General features: G+C 49.2%; 1 protein-coding gene across 3 annotated transcripts in view; it reads right to left on the bottom strand.

The window, feature by feature from the left end:
- The window catches only part of LOC148027351 (uncharacterized), a 143,924-nt gene that overhangs the window by 57,007 nt on the left and 62,065 nt on the right, over positions 1-24,852 (bottom strand). For 2 of the 3 annotated variants that reach the window (XM_087691914.1, XM_087691916.1), the window contains exons 10-13: positions 18,711-18,756; positions 12,993-13,053; positions 12,838-12,906; positions 11,941-12,027 (exon numbers count right to left, since the gene is read on the bottom strand). In XM_087691914.1, the coding sequence (XP_087548040.1) occupies positions 11,941-12,027; positions 12,838-12,906; positions 12,993-13,053; positions 18,711-18,756 (263 nt within the window). The remainder of the gene's footprint in view (positions 1-11,940; positions 12,028-12,837; positions 12,907-12,992; positions 13,054-18,710; positions 18,757-24,852) is intronic. The other variant, XM_087691915.1, reaches the window with a different exon arrangement.

Genomic DNA, 24,852 nt, shown 5'->3' with positions numbered 1-24,852 from the left:
GAAGTTGACAACCCCTACCTAATAGTGATATGCACAGCTGCCAAGTTCAACACCCTACCACAATTCCAATTAGCATTATGGCCCAGTAATAGGCAGTCTTCCCTCCAATTTCATACAGGAGTGGCAACTTTAATTATAAGGATTGCTATTAAGCCTTTCAGGCTTATAATATGGTGGCCCCCCTACATCACAGCAGGTGGAGGATAGATTCCTTACCTTTTTCTTCTGCATGGACTAGAACACGTTCTCATGATTGATGGAAGAAGAGAAGAAGGTTAGTTTGTTGTGACTTGGAAAAAGGGTTGCACACTCAAATTGAAGAGGAGAGAAGAATTTCAAACCATGAACCAATATGCAATAGTATTGACCAACAAACAAAAGGATGCTCCTTGATGATGATGTTGATGAGGGCCTCTCATGCATGTGAGAAAGCCATAGCTGACAAGGAATGCATGTCCAATCAGGCCTAAGCTTTGATACGAATGTTAAATCCTTTCACTATCTCTTAACAATACGTCAATAAAATTTATAGAAATTATAATATATGCATCTCTCTAACTACTAATGATATACTCCCCAAAGAGACGACACATATTAAATTCTCAGCCATCCACCTAGCACAATGCAACTGCTTCTACACTTTTTCTTTTCTTTTCTCTTTGCAAGTAAAATGTGGCCGATTATATTACTCAAAAAAACTGATTACAACAGAGTGCTCATGCTCAACAGACTAGCTGGAGCTGATCCAAAGTCACCAATACATCATGTATACAAGCCTCTCAAGGCAGTCTAGGGGGATGGGGGCAAGAAGCCATTGGGGGGGCGGGGGGATCGCCAACTGGAGCTGCCTGCCTGCATCACGAAGAACAGACCCTGGCAGCCCCAAAACCGCATGAAGTGACCACGGAGCTCCTGAGGAGCCCTGGACTCGCCCTGCACCTAATCCCATCGGCCGCGTAGGGAGTGGATGATGGAGGTCCAGAGCTTTGCTAAGGTCACATGTGCTGAAAGTTTCTCTCCGCCGAAAGCCGCTTGACACCACACCTTCCATATATGCCATCCAGTAAGACTCCCTATGATCTCTCATACCTCCGAGCGGTCTGCTATGGGCTCTAGTATCTAGTGGATGGGCAAAGCCTCCAGAGCGACCACTACGCATGACCCTGCCTCGATCATGAATATCGTGTCCTGCATCCTGGCCTCATACAAAAGGTGACGGCCCTAGCTGACTGCCTGCCAATAGAAGGCTCCCCATGAGATACACCCAAGGCTGGGTGCTATACGGCGAAGGATGCGGCATGCTCCTCTCCACACGAGCTGCACCTCCTCACATGACCAAAGGCAGTGCTTTAGGGTTTCCAAAGGCTGCTATGTGCAGCGCTTACAACCTCCCTCTTGCATCTGGGCAAGCCAACTTCCTACCGCCAAGCCTCCATGTGCCACCAGCCATAAAAAGTACAACACCCCCCTCGGCCTCCAGCTATCCCATAGGCGGCACCAGAAGGTCCGTCAGAAGGGCTCCGTGATGCTATGCTCCGCCCAGTGCCTGCTGTGTGACAGCGCTCAGTCCATATCTTCCTGCATCAGTACATGTTTGCCAATCCTGGCAGTGTACTCTAGGAACCTAGGTGGCACCACTCCAGCTCATCAAGTGGTCTGCCCTCCCAAATCCAAAGGCGCCACTCCTTGAGATCCTTCCAGAAAACATCGGGATCTAGTCGCCATGTCTTCCCCTAAAGGCCCACCACCCGAATCCTCCTCCACGAGAGGCTGGCAATCCCCTCATCCTGCTGCCCTCTGTCAAGGGCCACACGTTCCCCCTCCTGAATGGCAAAGAAGGTCCCTTGCAGGCGCCACCCACTCTACCTACACCTGAAGGGGGATGCCTGTTGGTGAAAACCTGATTGCCCATACCTCCCCGGGCTCTATCGGCTCTCGTATCGGGGGAGCAAGCCACTCTGGAGGTATTGCTGCGTCTATCTCTCTTCTCCTCAACTCCACTCCTCTCTGGAAGCCTAATACTCGCTACAACACCTCCTCGTATGCCATCGTGTACACCTCCCACCATGTCCTAATGGTACGAGCCGATGGGCCGGCCTCCCACCCAGCCCACTGGATGTGAGGGCGCTCACCTATCTGTGCCCCTTCCCGATCTTTGACCTGGGGGTTCCAAATCACCGACTGACGGTCTATTTTTCTTGGTAGCCTGGGGGGCTCTGGATTAGGGCCTTGCAGAGGCCCTACCACACGTAGAGTAAGCTTCAAAGGAAAGGTCATCTGGGGGGGCTGATCTGGGCTGACGTGAAGATCCCATCTTAGGGACGGCCTCCACTCACCGCCAAGCCTCGGTCTACAATCGTGAAGGCCCTCCTACAATAAGACCTTCCAAGTCTGCCCGCTTGGTGTGAGACCATGAACAACTAGCTTGCTCAAGAGGGCTCTACTCTGATACTCTTGGTCTATGATCCCAAGCCCTCCCTCTGACCTGTGTCATATGATGGTCGCCCACGCCACCTTGGCCCTGGAATCCATGGAACCATCACACCCTGACCAAAGGAAATTCTGCACTAGGCAGCAAAGCTACACTACGCACGATGAGGAGAAGCACCAACGCGAGGCGATGTACCAGACCGTCGCTACGAGGACCTGGTTAACCACCAGGGCTCGTCCAGCTAGTGAGAGGTGAACCGTGCTCCAATAGGTCAGTTTCCTCCGAATAGAATCAAGGACAGGAAAAATTTGTTGGGCAAGAGTGATGTCGAGTCCCACTTGGAACCCTAGGTATCAGACAGTCTGCCCTCTGCTCACCCGTCTAACTCCTAGGTGGACGCCCAACTACGTGCTGGAGTCCGGGTCTGTGAGAAAACCAACCGACTTTGGCCCATTGATTTTCGTTCCAGCTGCAAAGCAGAACACGTCAAGAGCCAGTCTCACTCTCTCCAGCATCAACTCATCATCCTCTGTGTAGAGGGCTATATCATCTGCATACTCTGAGTCTAACAACTCAGTCTCCTCTTTCACTGGAAGTTAGAGGCTGCGTAATCCGCTCACACGTGACCTGAGGAAGTGAGACATTGCCCCTCCAAAGAGTAGGAACAGGTATGGGGCCAGGTGGCAGCCCTGTCGAAACTCCTCCCCTCGCCTTCCGCCTATGAGATCCTTGCTAGTGGCCAATCTGTATAGGCTGGAGACCCCACGCATCCAAGCCTAGGGGAATCCCAACCTCACTATGGTGCCCTCTAGAAAATCCTAGTCCACCCTGTCATAATCTTTCTCGAAATCCAAGAGTAGTATTGCCAGTCTCTACCCACTGTGCTGAGCCCACTCTGTCGCCTCAAAGAAGGTGAATACATTGTCTAGGATGCTCCTATCTTGGACAAAGCCTGTCTGTGTGTCATGGATGATATTTGGAAGCACGGGGTGTAGTCGCCTACCAATCATCTTTCCCAGTGCCTTTTAGGCCACTGACAATAAGGTAATCGGTCTCCACTCAGAGAGCTCCAACCGGTCTCCCCTTTGGGGAGAAGATTGATAAGGCCTGCCAAGAGACTCCCTGGCATCTTTCCTGAAGTGAAAATCTCCTGGAAAGCCATCAGTAGGGGGTCCTTCACCACTTCCCAGTGGGTAGTGAAGAAGGCCTTAGAGAGGCTATCCTCCCCCGGGCATTTCTGCCCATCCTGTGTCTAGAAAGCCTCCTCTAGTTCCTTCTCTGTGAAGGGGGCTAGGAGGGAGCGTCCCATCTCCTCTGTGACGAGGGACGGGATGTGATCCCATACCTGCTGTCTACATCTTTGTCCTCTAGCTAAAGTTGTCTCCTGCTGGAAAAGGTGCGTGTAATAGTCAGTGGCAATCTCCATCACCTCATCTGGGCTAGAACGGGTCCTCCCATAATGATCCCGAAGGCTGCGTATCTGCTCTCCTGCGGTATGGGGCTGGTGCACCTCAAAGAACTCCCTGCACATCGTGTCTCCCTTCCGCGCCCAGAATGCTGCTGAGGTGCGGAAAGAGAACTCCAAGCGTCTGTCCTCTAGGCCAGCAATGGCTGCTCGCATGCGCACCTCCCGCACGTGGAGGGTGGGATCCCCTAGTGCCTCCTGCAATAATCTCTGTGTGGCTGCAAGGTCCCGACGGAGTGCTCTCTCCTCCGAGCATTGCTCCCTGGTCTGTATGGCTGCCTCTTGGCAGATTCTACTCGACTCGGCTAGGACCTCTACAACCTCCTCTGCTATCCGGTCCCTCTTGTCCCACTCTCTGGTCCAAATCTGCTCTATCTGTCTCATCACCTCCTCCCTCCTATAGATCGAGTCAGGGATCCGACAGGATCGTGTGTCTAGGGCGGATGCTGGGGGGTCCAAGTGTTAGGAGAACCAGGCAATGATCGGACAACATGGTGCCTGCCAACTGCTCAATCTTGCCTCCACGAGAGCCTCCCCACTCTCCCACATAAAACCTGTCTAACCGCTCTAGCAGGACTCCACCTAGCTGCCTGTATCCCTAAGAGAAGTCTAATGACCTCTCCCTCCTGTGGAAGGCAGGGTCTTTTCAAGCATAACGTGCTCCAATTGCAAGCAAAAAGACCTCCCATGCCTCTTGCTCCTCCCCAACCATGCCTTGGTAGTTTCTGCGTCTTCCCTACTGGTGCTCCAAGGCCTCCACGTTGTTGAAATCGCCTCCAACAATCCAGGAGTCCACCTCTGGGAGTCCATCTCCGATCTCCACCCAGAATCTACTGCGTGCCCTAACCTCCGTAGAGGCATAGACATTGAGGACTACAATGCACGAGTCCCCAATATCCAATCTGATCCATAGAACCCTTCTTGCCACTATCATCCCGTGGTCTCGTACACAGGCAGTGAGACTCGGGCCAATAGAGGTGCATACGCCTCCACTCCTGCCGTCGGCACCTATGGCGTGCTCCCAGTAAGTGTGCGAGCTGCCCAGAAGTACCTTCCCAACCTGCTGGGCCTGGGTGGGGGTGAGCTTCTGCTCCTGCAGAACCAATATGTCGATCCGTCCGCCGGCAAGGACCGGCTGCAACTCCTGCATAACAATCAACTTCCTGGAACCACATGCCCCATTGTAGTGGAGACTATTCACATTCCAGGATGCAAGGTGTAGGCTCATGGGGAAACCTGTGATTGACCGAACATGCATCTATTCGGTGTGGAGGCTGCTAATGAGGAGGAGAAACTATGGGGCATGCAAGTATGCTTTGCCGCAGGTCTAGACGGTGACCTCCAATCCCCCATGGTGGCCCTCGACCGGATCATAGGGGTGATAGATGCTCCAGGTGGTACTATCAATGTATCTATCACTCCTGTGGGAGGAGGGGGGGTGGGTGTAGGGGGGATCACCTGAACCGGGGGCGAAGCGCGGGGGGGGGGGGGGGGGGGGGGGGTAGGGGAGATGGTGGGAGGGAAGAAGACCAAGGGATGGTGGGATGGTCGGAGGTGCGTGGCGGGTCTGGGGGGGCCGTGGACCTGGGTCAGTTGGGGGGGGGGGGCGCGGTCGTGACGGGTGGGGCGGGCAGGGGAGAGCTGCGAAGTGCTCTGCCGAGGGGGTGTCACTCGTCCTCCTGCTCCCTACCGTCGAGGCTGCTTTGGAGGAGCTGGCTGCGGCCCCCCCTGCCATCTCCCTCTCTGTCCTCTTTGGACCTGTGTGAAGCCATCAACGTCCACCTGCAGGCCTGTCGGCAAAGCCGCCTTGGCTCCGAAGCGCGTACAGTCTACTACCTGATGCCGAAAGTCATGGCAACGCAGGCACTACCCTGGTTGCCCAATCACAGTGACCTGCTGCCTAAAGGAGTGACCTCCTACCTCAATATCCAAGAACTTGGGTGTACTCTTTGTCTCTTTCACGGCCACTCGTACCTTGGGGACTCCTGCAGCTGTCACTGCATCCGCGAAGGAGGCGGGAAGAATTGTGCCGAAGAGCAGTCCAAAGTCCTCCACTAACTGGCAGTACTCTACCGCCAGTCCGGGGAAAAGTAAAGTGACTGGGTGTCTGAGAAATCTGTTGTGGAGCTCAAATGATTCCACTGTGAAGCCGTTGTACCAGGGAACCATGTGAATGACCCCCTTCGTGGAGGCATAGGGCGAGCTCTCCACTAACTTACGAGCTGCGTTCGCAGAGGTGAAACGAACTATGAATAACCCTTAGTCCATGAGGATTGCCTCCACGATCTGCGTTGTGCCAATGTGCAGTGTAGAGTGAAGCCAATCTCCAAGCTGGGCCCTGGATGGAGAGTGTCCTATCACTTGACCGAAAATCGTTGTTTCTTTAAGCTCCAACTCTGTGGTACGGACGGCCAAGAGTTGTTGCTCAGAGAGGACAACGCGCAAGGTGTTTGACTGGGGGGCACTCGCAGAATGCACCGACATCTAACCAAGGGTTTCCATTGCGCGACCCTGTTGAGAACCTACCGATCCCGCTACTGTACTCCGAAAGGGGGAGGTGTTGCTACAAGTGGAGGGAGCAATAGTGGGGGGGGGGGGGGGGGGGTCGGTCGGGCAGTGTGTCAGAGTAGAGGGGGGGCTGGCGGAGTGGGGGGCAAGGGGGCCAACTCACAGGCGTTGGCGCAAGAGGGGTGGGCGCATCGCGCCTGCTGTGAAGCAGCACATGCGGAGGAAGAGGGACAACTCGGTGGCGGGAGGAGGGGGCGGATGTTGCGGAAGGCAAGGGGAGCTCCGGGTGAGCGCGATTTTTTCTTTTTTTGGGGGGGGGAGAGGGCTTACGAGACCTGGCGGGAAGGGGTGAACGCAACGTGCCTGCTATAAAGTAGTGCAGGGCGGATGGAGAGGGACGGCTGGGTGGCAGGAGGAGGAGGGAGCGAATGCTGAGGAAGGCGAGGGGGGGACCTTGGTGAGAGCGATGGAAGCGCTGGGTGGGCGCGATGGCAAGGAGGCATGACATGGGGGCAGTGTTCGTGGCGCGACGGGTAGGAGCCGTTTGTTTGCTTTCTATTAGTGTATGATCTAAGTATGCTTCTACATATATGCATGTGCAAACACTCGCTATTATGCAGTGAATAACTAAAATAAAAATCCACAATATAAATCTAATTGCTACACCCCCTTATTTTTTCAGTAAAATTTGAACAAAATAATTATCATAACAAAACATGAGTATTTTGCATAGCAATACCAGAATTCAAGCCTCATGGTGGCATGTTATCAAATGTCGATCAACCTGTATGCCTCAAATCTTCCATCTTATTGATTCATCTAGTTCATTCATGGAAAATGGTGCACTTTTTTTAAATGCAAATAAAGTGTGGCTAATTATATTACTTCAGAAAAAACCTTGAATACAGGGAAGTGCTCATGCTCAACAGACTAGCTGGAGCTGATGCAAAGTCACAGATATATCAAATGTACAAGCCTCTTAGGGCAGTCTAGGGGGGATGGAGGCAAGAAGCCATGGAGGGGGAGTGTATCGCCATCTGGGGCTGCTTGCTTGCATCACGAAAAACAGATCCTGGCCGCCCCAAGTGTGCATGAAATGGAAACGAAGCTCCTGACGAGCTCTAGACTTGCCCTACACCTAGTCCCATCGCCCGCAAAGGGAGTGGATGATGGAGGTCCAGAGCTCTGCTCACGTTGCCTGTGCTGAAAGTCTCTCTCCACCAAAAGCCTCCTGACACCCTGCCTTCCAGATATGCCATCCAGTAAGACTCCCTATCATCTCCCATACCTCAAAGCGGTCTGCTGTGGGCTCCATATGCCACCACCCATAAGAAATACGATACCCTCCTCGGCCTCCAGCTATCCCATAGGTGGCGCCAAAAGGTTCGTTGGAAAGTCTCTGTGATGCTGTGCTCCGCCCAGTGCCTGCTATGTGACAGCGCCCAATCCATGTCCTCCTGCATCATACATGTCTGCCAATCATGGCTATGTACTCCAGGAACCTCGATGGCTTCTTGGAGACCGCAATGGCCGGCCATAGCCACTCTCTCGGATCCCACTCCAGCTCATCAAGTTGCATGTCCTCCCAGATCCAACAGCGCCACTCCCTAAGCTCCTCCCGGAAGACATAAGGGTCCATCCGCCATGTCTTCCCCTGAAGGCCAACCATCCGAATCCTCCTCCATGAAAGGAAAACTATCCCCTCATCCTGCTGCCCTCTGTCGAGGGCTAGATGCCCCCCCTCCTGCATGGTGAAGGTTCCATGTGGAGCACCGCCCACTCTACCTGCCACATGTAGGGGGATACCTGCTGGTGAAAACCTAGTGACCCATACCTCCCCGGGCTCTACCGGCTCTCGTATCGGGGGGGCCAAGCCACTCCTGAGGTATTGCTGCATCTATCTCCCTTCTCCTCAACTCAACTCCTCTTTGGCAGCCTGATGCTTGCTGCAGCACCTTCTCGTATACCATCTTGTACACCTCCCGCCATGTCCTGATGGTACGAGCCGGGCCGGCCTCCCAACCATCCCACTGGATGTGGGGGAGCTCGCCAATCTGTATCCCATCCCGATCTCTAACCTGGGGGTTCTAGATCACCGCTGTTGGTCTATCTCCTCCTCGCAACCTGGGGGGCTCTAAATTAGGGCCTTAGGAAAGCCCTACCACACACGAAACAGACTGCATAGGAAGGGGGATCTGGGGGGTGATCTGGGCCGTCGTGAAGATCCATCTCAAGAATGGCCTCCAATCACCGCCAAGCCTCGGTCTACAATTCTAGAGACCCCCCCTGAAATAGGACCTTCCAGGTCTACCCTCCTGGTGTGAGGCAGCGGACTACTAGCTTGCCCAAGAGAGCCATACTCTAATACTCTAGGTCCATGATCCCGAGCCCTCCCTCTAACCAATGCCGGATGATGGTCGCCCACACCACCTTGGCCCAGGTATCCGTCGAACTGTTTGACCCGGACCAAAGGAAGTTCCGCACCAGGTGGCGAAGCTAAACTACGCATTATGAGGAGAAGCACCAACATGAGGTGATGTATCAAGCCGTCGCTAGGAGGACCCGGTTAACCACCAGGGCTCGGCCTGCTAGGGAAAGGCGAGCAGTACTCCAGTAGGTCAGCTTCCTCCGAATAGAGTCAAGGATTGGAAGAAATAGCTGGGCGGGAGTGATATCGAGTCCCACCTAGAACCCTAAGTAACGGACGGCCTGCCCTCTGCACAACCATCTAAATCCCAGGTGGACGCCCCACTCCGTGCTAGAGTCCAGGTCTGTAAGGAATCCAACCGACTTTCGCCAGTTGATTTTTGCTCCTGCTATAGTACAGAACACCTCAAGAGCTAGTCTCACTCTCTTCAACATCAACTCATTATCCTCTATGTAGAGTATTGTATCATCTGCATACTCTCATGCCTCCTGTAGTAATCTCTGCGTGGCTGCAAGGTCTTGCCGGAGTGCTCTCTCCTCCTCCCAACTCTGTTGCCTGGCCTGTAGGGCTTCCTCCTGGGAGATACTGCTCGACTCGGCTAGGACCTCTGCCACCTCCTTTGCGATATGGTCCTACTAGCCCCACTCCCTGGTCCAGATCTGCTCAATCTGTCTTTTCACATCCTCCCTCCTATAGATCGAGTCAAGGATCCGACAGGGTCTTGTGTCTAGGGCCGATGCTGGGGGATCAAGTGTCAAGAGAACCGGGCAGTGATCAGACAACATGGTGCTCGCTAACTGCCGTACCTAGCCTCCACAAGAGCATCCCCACTCTCCCACATAGAACCTGTCCAACAGCTCCAATAGGACTCCACCTAGCCGCCTATATCCCCAACAGAAGTCTAGCAACCTCTCCCTCCTGTGGAAGGCAGGGTCTCTCCAAGCATCGTGTGCTTCTACTCCCAATAGAAAAACCTCCCATGCCTCCTGCTCCTCCCCAACCATGCCCTAGTAGTTTCTGCCTCTGCCCTGCTGGTCCTCTAGATCCTCCAGGTTGTTGAAGTCTCCTCCAACAATCCAAGAGTCCACCTCTGGGAGTCCTACTACGATCTCTAGCTAGAATCTGCTGCGTGCCCTAACCTCAGTAGGGGCATAGACATTGAGGACTCCAAGGCACAAGTCCCCAATATCCAATCTGATCCATAGAACCCTCCTTGCCACTATCGTCTTGTGGTCCTGTACACAAGCGGTGAGACTCGGGCCAATAGAGGTACATAGGCCTCCACTCCTACTGTGGGCACCGATGGCATGCTCCCAATAAGTGTGTGAACTGCCCCCGAAGAACCTTCCCTACCCGTTGGGCCTGGGCAGGAGTGAGCTTGTGCTCCTGTACAAGGAAGATGTCGATCCGCCGTCTGGCAAGGGCACACTGCAGCTCTTGCTGAACAATCAACTTCCTGGAACCACGTGCTCCACTATAGTGGAGGCTATTCACATTCTAGGATGCAAGATGTAAACTCATGGGAAAACCTATGACTGACCGAACAGGCATCTGTTCGGTGTGAAAGCTGTTGATGAAGAGGAAGAACTATGGGGTATGCAAATACGCTTTGCCGCAGGCCTGGACAGCGAACTCCATTCCCCCATGGTGACCCTCGGGCAGACCATGGGGGTGATAGATGCTCTAGGTGGTACCACCAATGCATCTATGAACTAGGCTGAGAGTCGTGACTCTGTAGACTGTAAGAAACGGGCTGCTTGTGCCAGGGGCCACTCGATCATCTCCAAGAACTTTGGTATACTCTTTGTGTCGGAAAATGGTCCACTTCTCTACTAGCTGAAATGTTATTTGCTTCATGTGAAGGAAAACAGCAACCTCAGCCCAAGCTAGACAAAATGGAAAGGCTCCGGCTAGTTTATATTGCTAATGTGCTTCTCCTTGCATAGCAAACTTTAATCTCATTTTAGTCAATGCAAATGATTTTTCGAGTACCCAGAGGGTACCATAATTTATGGAAAAACATTTCGGTATCCTTGCTTGTTTGGCAACCCTTTCTCTCGATAGCCCTTGGCAGGTTTGGAAAATTTATTGCATGGCTGGTCTTTAGAGCATGCTCCACCAAACAGATATATCATTTCCTAATTAATGATTGGGAAAGGTTGATGGATAAAGACAATTACAGTTGGGTTTTCCACAAAGGTGGAGCTTGGTGGAAGGCCACAGTGATGGTCGACTAGCTTACTAAAACCCCTTCAAATGCAAAGTCTTTGTTTGGATAATGCTGGTAGGTGGACTCCCTCTCATTTTGCTCTTTAAAGGAACATTTCCAATGGTTCTTGCTTCTTTTGTACTACAATTGAGGAGACCTATCAACATCAGTTTCTCTCTTTCCCAGTTGGCAAGATACATATCGTCTCTTCTGTCCAAGGTTTGGCATTATGTTCTCAGGGCATCCATGCATCCAGAAGATTGGGTTTTTGGCAAACCCAAACTGACAGACTCTATGCAGCCACATGTGATTTTTGTTTTCAACTTCTTGCACTTTTGGGCTTCTGGTATAATTGGACTATCAGGAATGCGTTCGTTTTTCATTCCCATTCTGGAGTGCACAATCATGTTGGCCACCTGAGAGGTCTCCTACACTGGCAGTTCAGCACCATAAAGTATGCAGGCCTCATTTCTAGGGATGATTTGGCTTCTTGGCATGATGCACTCTCTTCCATCTCTTTACCATACATATACTTCTCTCATCACTCTTGAATTTTATGTTCAGAATAGTTAATATGATAACCCATTATGGAGAAAAAAGCAACCAAGAAGTTCTCATCCCTGGACATATATGAAATCTTAAGGCCTATCACATATGTTCTTCAAGGTATGATGGCTCAGAAAAGTGTAAGTCATAATTATTTTAAAAACATTAACCATTATATAGTGACATCTTATATTTTCTTTGGATGTCATCCAGAGCAGAAATACAAACCACTCTGAAATAGCATACAGTTTTGTCATTTCACACTCAAGACCTCTGATAAGCTTAGTTTGTACATCAAACATTATATATAAAAGCTTCTGTTAAACAAAGATCATTAAGATGGAAACATTTACCATTAATAAATGGAAGATATAAGAGGCCTCTAGATCCAACTGGTGCATTTGCTGCTAAATGATCCACACTTTCCCAACAGAATTTCCCTTCATCCATAGAAACGAAACAAAACTACCTTAGAGACACCAAACTCTCGATCTCCTTTTAGTCTAGGAGAAATTGCAGGTTTATTATTTTGGTTGTGTTCATGATCCTGTTTCAAAAACAACAAGTGACTATTCATATTACTCCAAAAAACTGAAAAAGTGCGAGGGCTCAACAGAAAGGCTGGAGCAAAACGCCCTAAGAAGGCTCATCAGCAGGGATGGACCAAAATAAAAGATAACCTATATTTTCCATTTTGGTTTGGGAAAGAGAAAAGTGAAAGAAAAAAGTGTTTTGGAGCAGGGTGGCTCCCCGCAAGTAAAAAGCAAGAGGTTTCAGCTCCTACTGGTGGCTAAAGCTCTCCCTGGAACTGATGTAAGAGAGTGACCATAGACATATTGGTAGTGTTGGTGGCTCATTGCTTGGGAAGTTTGAGGTACAATTGATTGGCTGCTCTGTCATATGTGCAATCTGTTTTGGGGTCCAACTCTTGCCCTATTCAGAAAATTTGAGTATGCACTGATTATATCAGCCACTAATGCAGTTTCAACCATAGCTTTAAGACTGCTAAGTTTTGACACTTTTTACAAAACAACATATGAAATTGGAAACCACTATATGAAAAATGCAGCACCCAACAAGCTGCTGTTTTTTTTACTAAGCCAATAAGAATTCGTGACAAAGCATGTAAAATGCTTGTGGGACCAAAAAAGGTGCCATTGTCTTGCAAATTTGGAGGATCTGATTTATACAGAAATGACAGTCAGTCACACCTCTAACAGATTACATAAGATACTCTTTGTGCACTTTACCTGTGCTTGTTGGAAAGTAAAGGTTCTCCCCAGCCCAAGCCAAATTACCTCCTGCAGTCATAATTGATCCTATGGAAAACAGGCACACAATAGTAACAACTTATTTCAAAAATACTCCTTTCTGCCTACGTATACGAAGTTACAACATCAACTACCTGTCTTAAAAACAAGAGAAGGATCTGGGTGTGCCAGAGTGAATACCCCAGGTACAAGACCCTGAAATTACGACTCCATAATGACACAAGAATCAGGTTAGATTTTCAAACCCACATGATAGTAGTGAATAAACCAAATCACAAGACCAACATGTTCATCCAAAAGCTCTACTAATACTTGTCAACCATAAAATAAGATTTCTAATATTTGAACCTCCGATGGATTTTCAAGGGAAAGTGAACATAGTAAAGCATTAAAGGTGTTAATTGGTTAAAACTTCAACTGCATCACACTCCTTGTACCTAAGTAAGGTCATAGATGCCAATTGATATCTAAACATCTTGGCCCATTTGGGGCAGATATTAAATGGGAGAAAATTGTGAGTGTGTATGGAAGCAACAATGCAATGACAGAGAAAGAGAGAACACAAACAGAACGAATGCAAACAAACACAAAACCTGAATTAATGACAAAGAAAGAAGGATTGCATACAACACTGAAGTTGACTGACTTAAACCTGCACAACTGCCAATCAAGGGCAGCATGAGTGAGGGTGCTGGATGCAGGAGAGGGAAGACTCCAAAAACATGCAGATGTGGCTGGAGAAAGAAGATGACTGCAATCAGCTGTATGGTTCTGACCACAACCAGCAGAGGAAAGGACAGATTGCACGTGACAACTAGCAGCAATGAGGAGGAGCCCTGTATATTAGGGAAAAAGCTACCAAATTGGCCGAGCTGCTAAAATGCAAGGCAGACCTGCAGCCAACCATAGTAACATGGGACATGTTTTGGGGATGGGACTGCAAACGAGGATGGGAATGGGCATGGGGACAGGAATAGCCATCCTTGGTCAATATGAAAGGGGGTTGTAACATGAGGATGTGATTGGGATGGTACCAAGGCGGGATGGGACTAGGATGGGTTTGAGTTCTCTCTTTGCAGTGTTTCTCTGTTCTTTTGCTTTCTCTTTTTTCTTGTGTTATGCAGTCTATTACAGCAGTCTTCTATGCTTCTATTGCTGCACCCACTTCTGACATGGTATCAGATGTCTATGTTTGGTCCTATGGTGTTGTTTTCTGCTGTGGACAGAGTCTACCCTTACAACTTTCTGCTGTTGATCAGTCTTCTACTGCTTATTGTGTTCAGACAACCAAAATCTAGAGCAAATCAGCCTGTTTTCAGTCATCTACCGTTTGCACTTTGTCTTCAATCTGAATTTGGCTCAGAAATCAATATTTTCCAAGGCTGTAGTGGCCACTTCCAATTGGGTCTAGAGCTCCTCTACCTAGTTTGTCTAGGATCCTACTATAGTCATTATCACCTTGCTAGGTGGAGATGATGTGCTTGCACACAACTACTTGTTCTTTGTATAGACCTTCTTGCAAGAAGGCACCATCTAGATCAGTAGCCATGCATTGTAGCATGTCTAAGTGAGCTCGTTTGGCTTCCCCCACCATCTTTTCTGCTGCCTCTGTAAGATTAGTCTCTGCAAATACTATCACCTATCCTACACAGCTTCAAAAGTTAAAAATGCAGCCTGCTGAGTGAAAAACACAGTCAGTACAAGCATTAAATGCAGCTGTAGAGCAATGAAATGATGCAGAAAATCACAATGCAGCCAGCTGTCGTATTGGCTGTAATCTTTATCTTCTAGCTTTGTTTGATCAGATTTTACCTTCTTGCACCAATTGTTTTGTGATCAACTATCTCTATTCATTGTGTGTGAACTCATAATCACTGCAATATGTGCCATGTTTGGTCATACTCTCTCTATATTTCTCTTCTTTTCTTTTCCTTCTCCTCCTATCCTCTCCAAAATGGCACCTCCCTATTCTGTTGATGATAAACTTCATGGCCCTAACTATCTAACATGGAGTGTTATCATGAAAGCATGGTTTGTGTAGAAGCAATTATGGTACATGGTTTTTGGAGCTACTGAGTGGTCTCAACCTCCCACTCCTTTTCCAAATGATTGGGACCCTATCAACCATGAGGAAGTTGTGCTTACATGGGATTCTAATGATGCGTGTGCGTATTCTTCTCTTCTCTGATGTATCTCTAAAGAGGTTCTACCAGCAGTCACCTCCTATAGGACAGCTTCAACGGTATATGAGAAGCTTCAAATGTTGTACAAGGCTCCCTCGACCATACATGCCATCACCCTCTATGGACAACTTCAACAAATGAAGTTCGAGCCAAAGGATACTATCCATTCTTTCTTACATCGTGTTACACAAGTACAGGATTAGCTTCCGCACCTACAATCCGCCCTTCTAGAGGCTTATCTAGTGGAGATTGTTCTTTACAAGCTCATTGCGGAGCTTGATGGAGTAGCCAATACTTTGTGGGCCCACCCATCATCAATGCCGGTCAACTTTACACATATGCCCTCAATACTACTTGAGGCATGAGGCATCCCTGAGATCACGAAGCCTTGGTATGGCGGCCATGATGAGGTGTTTGTAGCTTCACATAAAGGTGATAGGAAGAAGAAGTCGAAGGCCCAATGCTATCACTCTGGCAAGAAGGGACATTTGCCCGAGGACTATAAGGAGTTAGCAACTTTGCAGAAGAAGAAGTAGAAGAAGAAGAAGATGCAAGATATGGACTCTTCAAACAAGTCATCCTCCTCCAACTCCGACTCAAATCCTCTGACCAAGCGAAGGCCAAGGCACAGAAATGATCATCTTCTTTAGAGAAGAGAAGGGCCTAACCACCCTCCCCTTGCTACTTTCTAGTGTGGGTGACACGGTCATCCCTCACAATTCTCCAGTGAGAGGGAGTATGAGAGAGTGGTGAGGTGGGGCTGGTGCACCTCATCTATACAAGTGTACAGGTGCACATGATCTAGAGAGGGATTTTTGACACATCGACAACTAAAGGTTGGCAAGTTCGAAATCCTAGAGCTAGGATTGACATCCAGGTTCATGATGGGTTGTATTATGACAAAGTGTGGGATTGGCTCCTAGTCCAAGCTCATATTAGGAGACTCTTTGGCGGTCTAGCCAAAGGCAAGGAATCCATGGTCATATATGTCAAAGGCATTGCTAACTAGATCGTCATGTATGCTACTACGAGGCATAGTTGACAAACAAAGAGCTACTATGATTCTTTTGTATTTTCAAGAGCTAGTATGATCAAAATCAATATCTAATTCTCTCTGAGGCACCTGGGTGCTAGCTTGATCACCCAGTGCTTGGGTATCCATGGTCCTATTCTGGTGTTCTTTGTTGTATGGACTATGATGAGTCATTATCATTGTCTCATTGCATTGTATCAAATCACCCATGCACTAAGAGAGGGTGTTAGAAGATTAATCACCTCATGAGTGAGTCTATGCATGTGTATTTGCAGGATGGGCACAGTAGATTATTTTAGGCACTTCTCTTATGCTTATTATTTTGGTTTCTGGCACTTATTGGCTAGCCAACTGCATTTCTAGGCCATTATGATATTGGCCAACCTATGCATTATTGCCATCATTTTTTGGGTTCCATTCTCCTCAATCATCATTCACTTGCATATTTTCATACAAATTCTATTAGAGAGAGGGAGCCGGTACTAGTTTCCCAAACAACCAACAACTTAGTGTTGTACGCAAGTGTCTCTTGTTTGGTATATTGATTCCATTTCCCAAGAATATCTCTGAGTTCTCTATATGCAGTGTTTCTCTGTTCTTATGTTCTCTTTTCTCTTGTGTTGTGTAGTCTATTATAGCATTCTTTTACGCTTCCATCACTACACCCACTTTTGACACTATTCCTCAACACATAGCCAAGTTATGACTAGTGGAGCCACAGGAAGGAAATTTTCATCCAAACAGCAATGACACAGGGCTTCCCATTAGCTCCCTTCTTATTCTTATTTGTGGCCGAGGTCACTACGCGCGCTTACGGCACAACTTTGTAACAGCCATGGAGATATTTTGCATAACAGGTTCCTTAATTAATTGGCACAGGTCCTATGGATTTTGGATATGTGACACTAGGAAGCCGGAGTGGGCATGAGGATTTCACGGGGATTCCCCATGGGACTGTAATGGGACATCTTGGATGCCATCTGGGGATTGACAATAACTTAGAGCAGTAGTTCGCACCTCTCCTCTTGAGCATTAGGCAGAAGCTTCTTTATTGGAGCTCGGCGAGACTCTCACTAGCAGAAATAGTATCGGTTTCCAACCAAGTTCTTCTAGCAACCATGTGGTACGTCACTCTCTCTCCTATTGGTTTTTTGAGAAGAAATTTTAGTGAACTGAACCCGAGTTACAGCCTTTGCTTGGAGTCTCCAGCTCGCAAGAGGGTGCAAGAATATCCTAGAAGCTTCTTCACACTCTTTGGCCTTGCTCACATTTATATTCTTTTTCATATTTCAAAATGAAGTAAAGGCATGTCAAAGAAAAGCACATGGTGTACTTCAGCATATTCCAAATGCAAAAGGTGACTACTGCAGGTGATCAGTGGTGGATGCAAAAGAGAGTAGAACCTCCAAGTTTGGATAGGCCAGTCGAAGAAGTGAAGCAAATTATTGATTTGCTACAAAGTGACTGAACTTGCCACTATTGGAGAAGCCCTTGGCTGAATGGAAAAGGTGAAAGAATGCTGAGGGAAGCAGGTGATGAAGAAATGGCCGAAAACAAGGGGCAAAAGGGCCAGGAGAGAGGGAGGGGGAATAGGAAGGGGAAGGGACAGGGGCAGGGCATCTGAGGAGGTGAAGTTGCAAGGAGAGGAAGAGGACAAAGGGACAGGCAGGCAGGAAGCTGCCAGAGAAGGGGTCAAGGTACATTCCCAGATGGACAGTTTCTATGGGGGAGTAGGCCTCTCAAAGAGTAAAAAAGCATGCAAAGGCCCACCCAGGCTGGACAAGAATTAGGCTCTGAATGCAAAGACAGAAGGGAGCTTGACTGCAAGACCTGCCAGTCCAGCAGTGACAAAAATCAGGTTTAGTGATCTAACTCTGCCTAGTGCAAGGCCTGTGGTAGGAGAGCAGCAGGCAGGCAGGGAGCAAGAGCAGAAAGGACAGCCCCTAACGGCCATATTGATATCACTAGCTCAAACTTTGTACCCCTTATTGCTAAACCTAGTGGTTAAAGGGTTCTGCCTTTGGGCCCTGGTGACAAGAAGACTCAAATTAAATAATTAAATACTCTATTGAAAATCTGCAGATGGCTCACTTGTACAAGAAACCTAGAAGAAAATCTCAAGTTTCATGATTCATATGTTTTTTATTACCTAGAAGAAAATCTCAAGTTTCATGATTCGTATGTTTTTATTACCTAGGTTGGTTTATGAAGTGATCATGCATAAGGAATGCAATGAAGTAAAACTATAAAGATAAAGAAACCTGCAGAAAGTAGATTGCAGGTATCATGCTCTTCATAACATTTTATTGCTGTTCAATTTGTATAAAACATGGATCTGTGAAGCTCCAACTGCCCTACAATTGTCAAATGCCTGTCATGAACTGTATGTTAAGCTCTTCTCCTCAACGAAAAACCATTTTGTTTTTACATCAGCATTGTCTCCTTTTTCCTCCAGGACAAAAGACCTTGTATTAGTCAAATAAGTTCAAAGTGCTACAAGAACAACCCTCCATGTGTACATAATAGAACACATAAACAGGAGCACCCATGCTGGCCACTCAAACTTGTAACATCCTTCTACAAAAGATGGGAACACTGAATCCCCGCTTATTGATGGTTGGATCTTTTTTGCTTACCCCTTTTCTCTGGTAACTGTTCAGTGGAAATGATCCAGCCACCCACCTATGACATAAGCATGTAGTTACAGCTTAGTTAGTATAAGAAAGCAGTGTAACATAGATTATTTCATAAAACAACATGTGCAATAGATGACCTAGAAAGTTTGATTCACATCTGCAATAGACATTACTGCCTATTAAAATTTGGTGCAGACACCATACTGTGACCCACCATTAAATCATGCTAGTCTAAATTGAGGTCTGAAGAGGAGCCTGTGTTTGGACTCTGAAAAGAAATCATAGGTTGTGTGCAGTCATAACTCTCTGAAATTTGAGGTGCTCTGTAGAGTCTGAAATTGGTGCGTTCCTGGAGACTGGTCCTCCGGAAGTCTCAGTGGCATCCAGCGGAGGATCGTTTAGCCACTAATTCGTTTCAATTGGAACTGTTGGCAGTCTCGCGATTAATTTCGTGGGACGGTAAACATGAGCTTCGACCACAATTCAACCGTATGGCACGTTTGGGCTTAACTTCGGTCGGGGATGCTACTCTTGCCAGTCGCAATGTGTTCATGTCATTTCGTACAGCCAGGAGGCTTTTCAGGATCCCTCGTGGATACAGGTATTTATGGGAACAGCTTTTGAGGGTGCTTCAGAGCAGACAACCCTTTCCCGCCCTTGCTACGGATCGTCCCTGGCAGGATTGGGACCTTGCAGGCCTGCTGAATTTAGAAAAGGCTTCAGCTAACCAGGTGTATCATCTTCTGATTAAAGATCATCAATGGCTGGTTAATAAAGCTAATATTCTATGGGGATTGCATAAATCCTGGTCATGGTGGAGGGTAACTGTGATGGAGGGTTGGTCAAATAAGACACCATTCAAATATAAGGTCTTTCTTTGGAGGGTGATGATTGGTGGTCTTCCGCTTGCATCAGCTCTTTCAAAGCGCCGAATCTCCAATGGCAACTGTATCTTTTGCATCACCACTATGGAATCCGCCCGCCATCGTTTTATTTCTTGCCCCCTTGCTCAGAAAATCTGGTCATTCTTGTCAGCCGTCTGGCGAGCGGTGGTTGGTTTCTTGCTTCGCCCGTTTGATTGGGTTTTCGCGCAGCCCAAATATCCCACACCGACACAGCCACATATAAAGATCTTGTTTCACTTTCTTCGATATTGGGGCTGTTGGCACAACTGGACCATTCGGAATGCTTTCCTTTTTTATTCTACTTGTAATGTTCAGCGGCATATTGCTAGGCTTAAAGGTTTCTTGTATTGGCAGATAGATCTTCTCCGGCACTCTGACATCCTCTCCCGGGAGGACTTACGCCCCTAGCACATGGCAATTTCCTCCGCGTCTTTGCCATGATTTTGTAACTATTTGGCCCTCTGGTTCTTGTAAAGAGTCAGTTTGTACACACGATGGGGTAGAGCCATCGTGTATCTTGTAATCATGAAAACTTTTTCGTAATTAATACAATTACCTTTTACGAAAAAAAGAAGTGATAGACTAAAAAGTTGCACACAAAAGAATGAGCTGTATGCACTTTTACACATTATATACATTAGGGTTAACGTTTCACTTTAGAGTTTGGAACACTCTACCCTTTTCTACTTGTGACTGATCCTCTTCCTTTTTACATTCAACTTTGGGCATCATGGACATGGTTCATGTAAAGGCAAATAGAGTTGCTCGCAACCTTCACATCCATTGTAGGTCTTCTAGTTAAAGCCCAAGTGATATTAAAATTTGTATGGGAGTAGGCCCGGTTCTCACGTTTTTCTATAAAAATATAATGTTCTCACATCCACAAGTTATGAAGAGGAAAATGAAAACTGTTCCTTACAGATGAGTGGTGCCTAAAATAATATGGCCTCCTCAAAAATCACCTAACTTTGCAACAATATTTCTGGCAGCCTTGATTGACCTCTTTTAATTTTGGACTCTTGCAACTGCTTAAAAAAGAAAGAAAAGCATTCTCATATGATTAAGGTACCATGCAGTGTCCCATATGGGTAGCCCAACTGTGAGTGCCTGTAGGGCTTGCATCCAAGAGCTCTCCACCAATTAATGTTAACCTCTTTTCTTGCAAAGCAAAAAATAGACAATTACAGTAAATAGCATTTGGTATCATGTTTACTTGAAATTTAAATCATTCTTGCTTAAGACATCGTCACGTCGCTCGTCACTACGCCACCCCCTGCCGGATTCACAGTGCGTGACCCCGCCGTTCCCCCCCGTCATCATCGCCAACCCCCCTCCTGCCTTGTCCAGTGTCATTGCCATCGTTAGCCCTTGCCTCGTCCAACCCCTACTCGTCCCCCCCCCCACAGCGTGTCGCCCCCGCCTGCCCCCTCACCAATCCCCCGCCTGTCTTTCCCCCCCTCCCTCCCCACCTAAGGCCTAGTTCCGCGTCAAACAGACGCACCACCGGCTATGACAGCAACAACTTTCTCCCTCCCCCCTCCAGTTGCTCCCTCCCCTTGTAGCAACCCCCCCCGGTAGCATAGCAGTGTGATAGGTAGGTTCTCAACACAGACGCACAATGGAAACCTTTGGTCAGACACTGGCGCACTCGGCGAGTGCCCCCCAGTCAAACATCTTGGGCATTGACCTTTCTGAGGAACAGCTCTTAGCTGTTTGGGCTACAGAGTTGGAGCTTAAAGAAACAACGATATTTGGTTAGGTTGTTGAACACTCCCTTGCAAGGGCCGAGTTGCGAGATTGACTCCACTCCACGCTATGCATTGGCACAGCACAGATCGTGGAGGCAGTACTCATGGGCCGAGGTATCTTCATGGTTCGACTCACCTCTGCGGACACACCTCGTGAGTTAGTGGAGAGCTCGCCCTATGCCTCCACGAAGGGGGTCATCTACATGGTTCCCTGGTATAACGGCTTCATAGTGGAGACATTTGCGCTCCACAACAGTTTTCTCAGACACCCAGTCACCTTACTTTTCCCTATATTGGCGGTAGAGTACCGCCAGTTAGTGGAGGACTTTGGACGACTCTTTAGTAGAGTTCTTCCTGCCTCCTTCGCGGATGCAGTGATGGCTGCAGGAGTCCCAAAGGTACAAGTGGCCATGAAGGACACAAAGAGTATACCAAAGTTCTTGGAGATTGAGGTAGGAGGTCACTCCTTTAGGTAGCATGTCATTGTGATTGGGCAACCGGGGCAATACCTGCGCTGCCACGACTTTGGGCATTAGGTAGCAGATTGTACGCGTTTCGGAGCCAAGGTGGTGGATGCTGACGGCTTTACACGGGTCCAAAGATGACAGAGAGGGAGACGGCAAGGGGGGCCGCAGCCAGCTCCTCAGACCCAGTCTCGGCAGCAAGGAGCAGGAGGGTGGGCGACGCCTCCTCGGCAGAGCACTCCGCAGCTCGCCCCACTCGGCAGGACCGCAATCCCCCACATCCACCACCTGCACCACATACTACCTCACCTGAGATCCCACACCCCCCCCCCCCCAATCCCACCCCTCCCATGTCCCCTTTGACCCTGGCCCACAACCCCCCCTTCCAGGACCACCAGTCCCCCACCACACCCGCCACGTACCTGCGACCATCCCACCATCCCCCGACCCTCTTCCCCCCCACCACCTCCCTTGCCGAGTAACCCCCCTGATCCGCACCTGGTTCAGGTGATCCCTCGCAGACCCACCCCCCCTCCTCCCACAGGAGGGGGTGAGCCACACATGCGTACATCCTCCTCGCGCTAGCAGTCTTCCCCCTCCCACACAGCCACCAGCTCATCCACCCCTACCACCCGTCACACTTTCCCTAGATAGGCACAACTGTTGCCACAGGAGTTCTTCTATAGTGGCCCATGGTTCTACCTGAGAGTTGCAGAGTGCGGAGAGTTCCCACTACCTCTAGAGGTGGGGATCTTCGTGGTTCGTAAGTCAAGGAGGGGCAAGGTCCATCTACTAGCACCACCAGATGGACCAAACTATGCTTTTTTCCTTCAGTCCTCTCACTTAGAGGAGTGGACGATGACACAGATAGAGGAGGAGCTGAAGAGTCAGGTGGTGGACCACACCTCCTAGTGGATGGGAGAGGAAGGACTAGCACTGTTCGCACAACAGTGGCCTAGTTTCATGATGGACATTAACTGGTGGGCTGGTGCCAAGGTCCCACACTTGAGCATTATCTTTCGAGCCCCTCCACAGTGGAGAGCTCCGCGGGATGTGATCGAGTGGCCCTTGGCATAGGCGGCCCGTTTCTACCAGTGTACAGAGTCACGACTCTCAGCATGGCTGATAGATGCATTGATAGTACCACCTGGAGCAACTATCACCCCTATGGTCTGACCGAGGGCCACCATGGGGGATTGGAGTTCGCGGTCCAGGCCGGAGGCAAAGCGTACTTGTATGCCCCATAGTTTTTCCTCCTCATCAGTAGCCTCCACACTGAACAGATGCCTGTTTGGTCAGTCACAGGTTTCCCCATGAGCTTACACCTTGCATCCTGGAATGTGAATAGTCTCCACTATAGTGGGGCACGTGGTTCAAGGAAGTTGATTGTTCGGCAAGAGTTGCAGCTTGCCCTTGCCGGACGAATCGACATCTTACTCCTACAGGAGCATGAGCTCACTCCCACCCAGGCCCAGCGGGTTGGGAAGGTACTTCCGAGCAGCTCTCACACTTACTGGGAGCACACCATAGGTGCCCACGGCAGGAGGTCCTTCACCACTTCCCAGTAGGTAGTGAAGAAGGCCATCCCATCTCCTCTGTGATAAGGGACAGGATGTGATCCCAAACCTGTTGTCTACATCGTTGTCCTCTAGCTGAGGCTGCCTCGTGCTGGAAAAGGCGCTTGTAGTAGTCAGTGGAAATCTCCATCACCTCATCTAGGCTAGAACGAGTCCTCCCATACTGATCCTGGAGGCTGCGTATCTGCTCTCCTGAGGTACGGGGTTGGTGCACCTCGAAGAACTCCCTGCACATCGTGTCCCCCTTCTGTGCCCAGAAGGCTGCTGAGGTGTGGAAAGAGAACTCCAAATGCCTGTCCTCAAGGCCGGCAATGGCTGCTCGTGCACGCACCTCCTGTGCGTGGAGGGTGGGATCCCCTAGTGCCTCCTCTAATAACCTCTGTGTGGCTGCAAGGTCCCGCCGGAGTGCTCTCTCCTTCTCCCAGCTCTGTTGCCTGGCCTGTATGGCTGCCGCTTGGCAGATTCTGCTCGACTCAGCTAGGACCTCTGTAACCCCCTCTCCGATCCGGTCCCTCCTGCCCCACTCCCTAGTCCAAATATGCTCTATCTTGCTCTATCTCTCTCGTCACCTCCTCCCTCCTATAGATCGAGTCAAGGATGCGACAGGATCGTGTGTTTGTTTCTACTCTTTGCAAAGGCGATGTCTCACTTTCTCAGGTCACGTGCGAGCGGATTACGCGGCCTCCAACTTCTAGTGAGAGAGGAGTCTGAGTTGTTAGACTCAGAGTATGCAGATGACGCAACGCTCTACATTGAGGACAATGAGTTGATGTTGGAGAGAGTGAGGCTGGCTCTTGACGTGTTCTGTTCTGCAGCCGGGGAGAAAATCAACTGGCAAAAGTCGGTCGGTTTCCTCACAGATCCGGACTCTAGCATGGAGCGGGGCATCCACTTGGGGTTTAGATGGGTGAGCAGAGGGAAGACCGTCCGGTACCTAGGGTTCCAGGTGGGACTCGACATCACTCCTGTCCGGCAGTTTCTTCCTGTCCTTGATTCTATTCGGAGGAAGCTGACCTATTGGAGCATGGCTCGCCCCTCACTAGCCGGCCGAGCCCTGGTGGTCAACCAGGTCCTCCTAGCGACGGCCTGGTACATCGCCTCGTGTTGGTGCTTCTCCTCATCCTGTGTAGTGCAGCTTCGCCGCCTAGTGCGGAATTTCCTTTGGTTAGGGTCAGATGGCTCCAAGGATTCCAGGGCCAAGGTGGCGTGGGCGACCATCATACGGCATCTGTCAGAGGGAGGGCTTGGGATCATAGACCCAGAACATCAGAGTATGGCTCTCTTGGGCAAGCTAGTTGTCCACGGTCTCACACCAGGTGGGCAGAACTGGAAAGTCTTATTGCAGGAGGGTCTTCATGATTGTAGACCGAGACCTAGCAGGGAGTGGAGGCCGTCCTTGAGATGGATCTTCACGTCAGCCCAGATAACCTTTTCTACGCAGCTTACTC

This window comes from Lygodium microphyllum, chromosome 13, assembly GCF_053477565.2.
Source record: "Lygodium microphyllum isolate KBCC chromosome 13, Lygodium_microphyllum_v1.1.10, whole genome shotgun sequence".
Lineage (NCBI taxonomy): Eukaryota > Viridiplantae > Streptophyta > Polypodiopsida > Schizaeales > Lygodiaceae > Lygodium > Lygodium microphyllum.
This window is presented reverse-complemented; position numbering and strand designations above follow the sequence as displayed.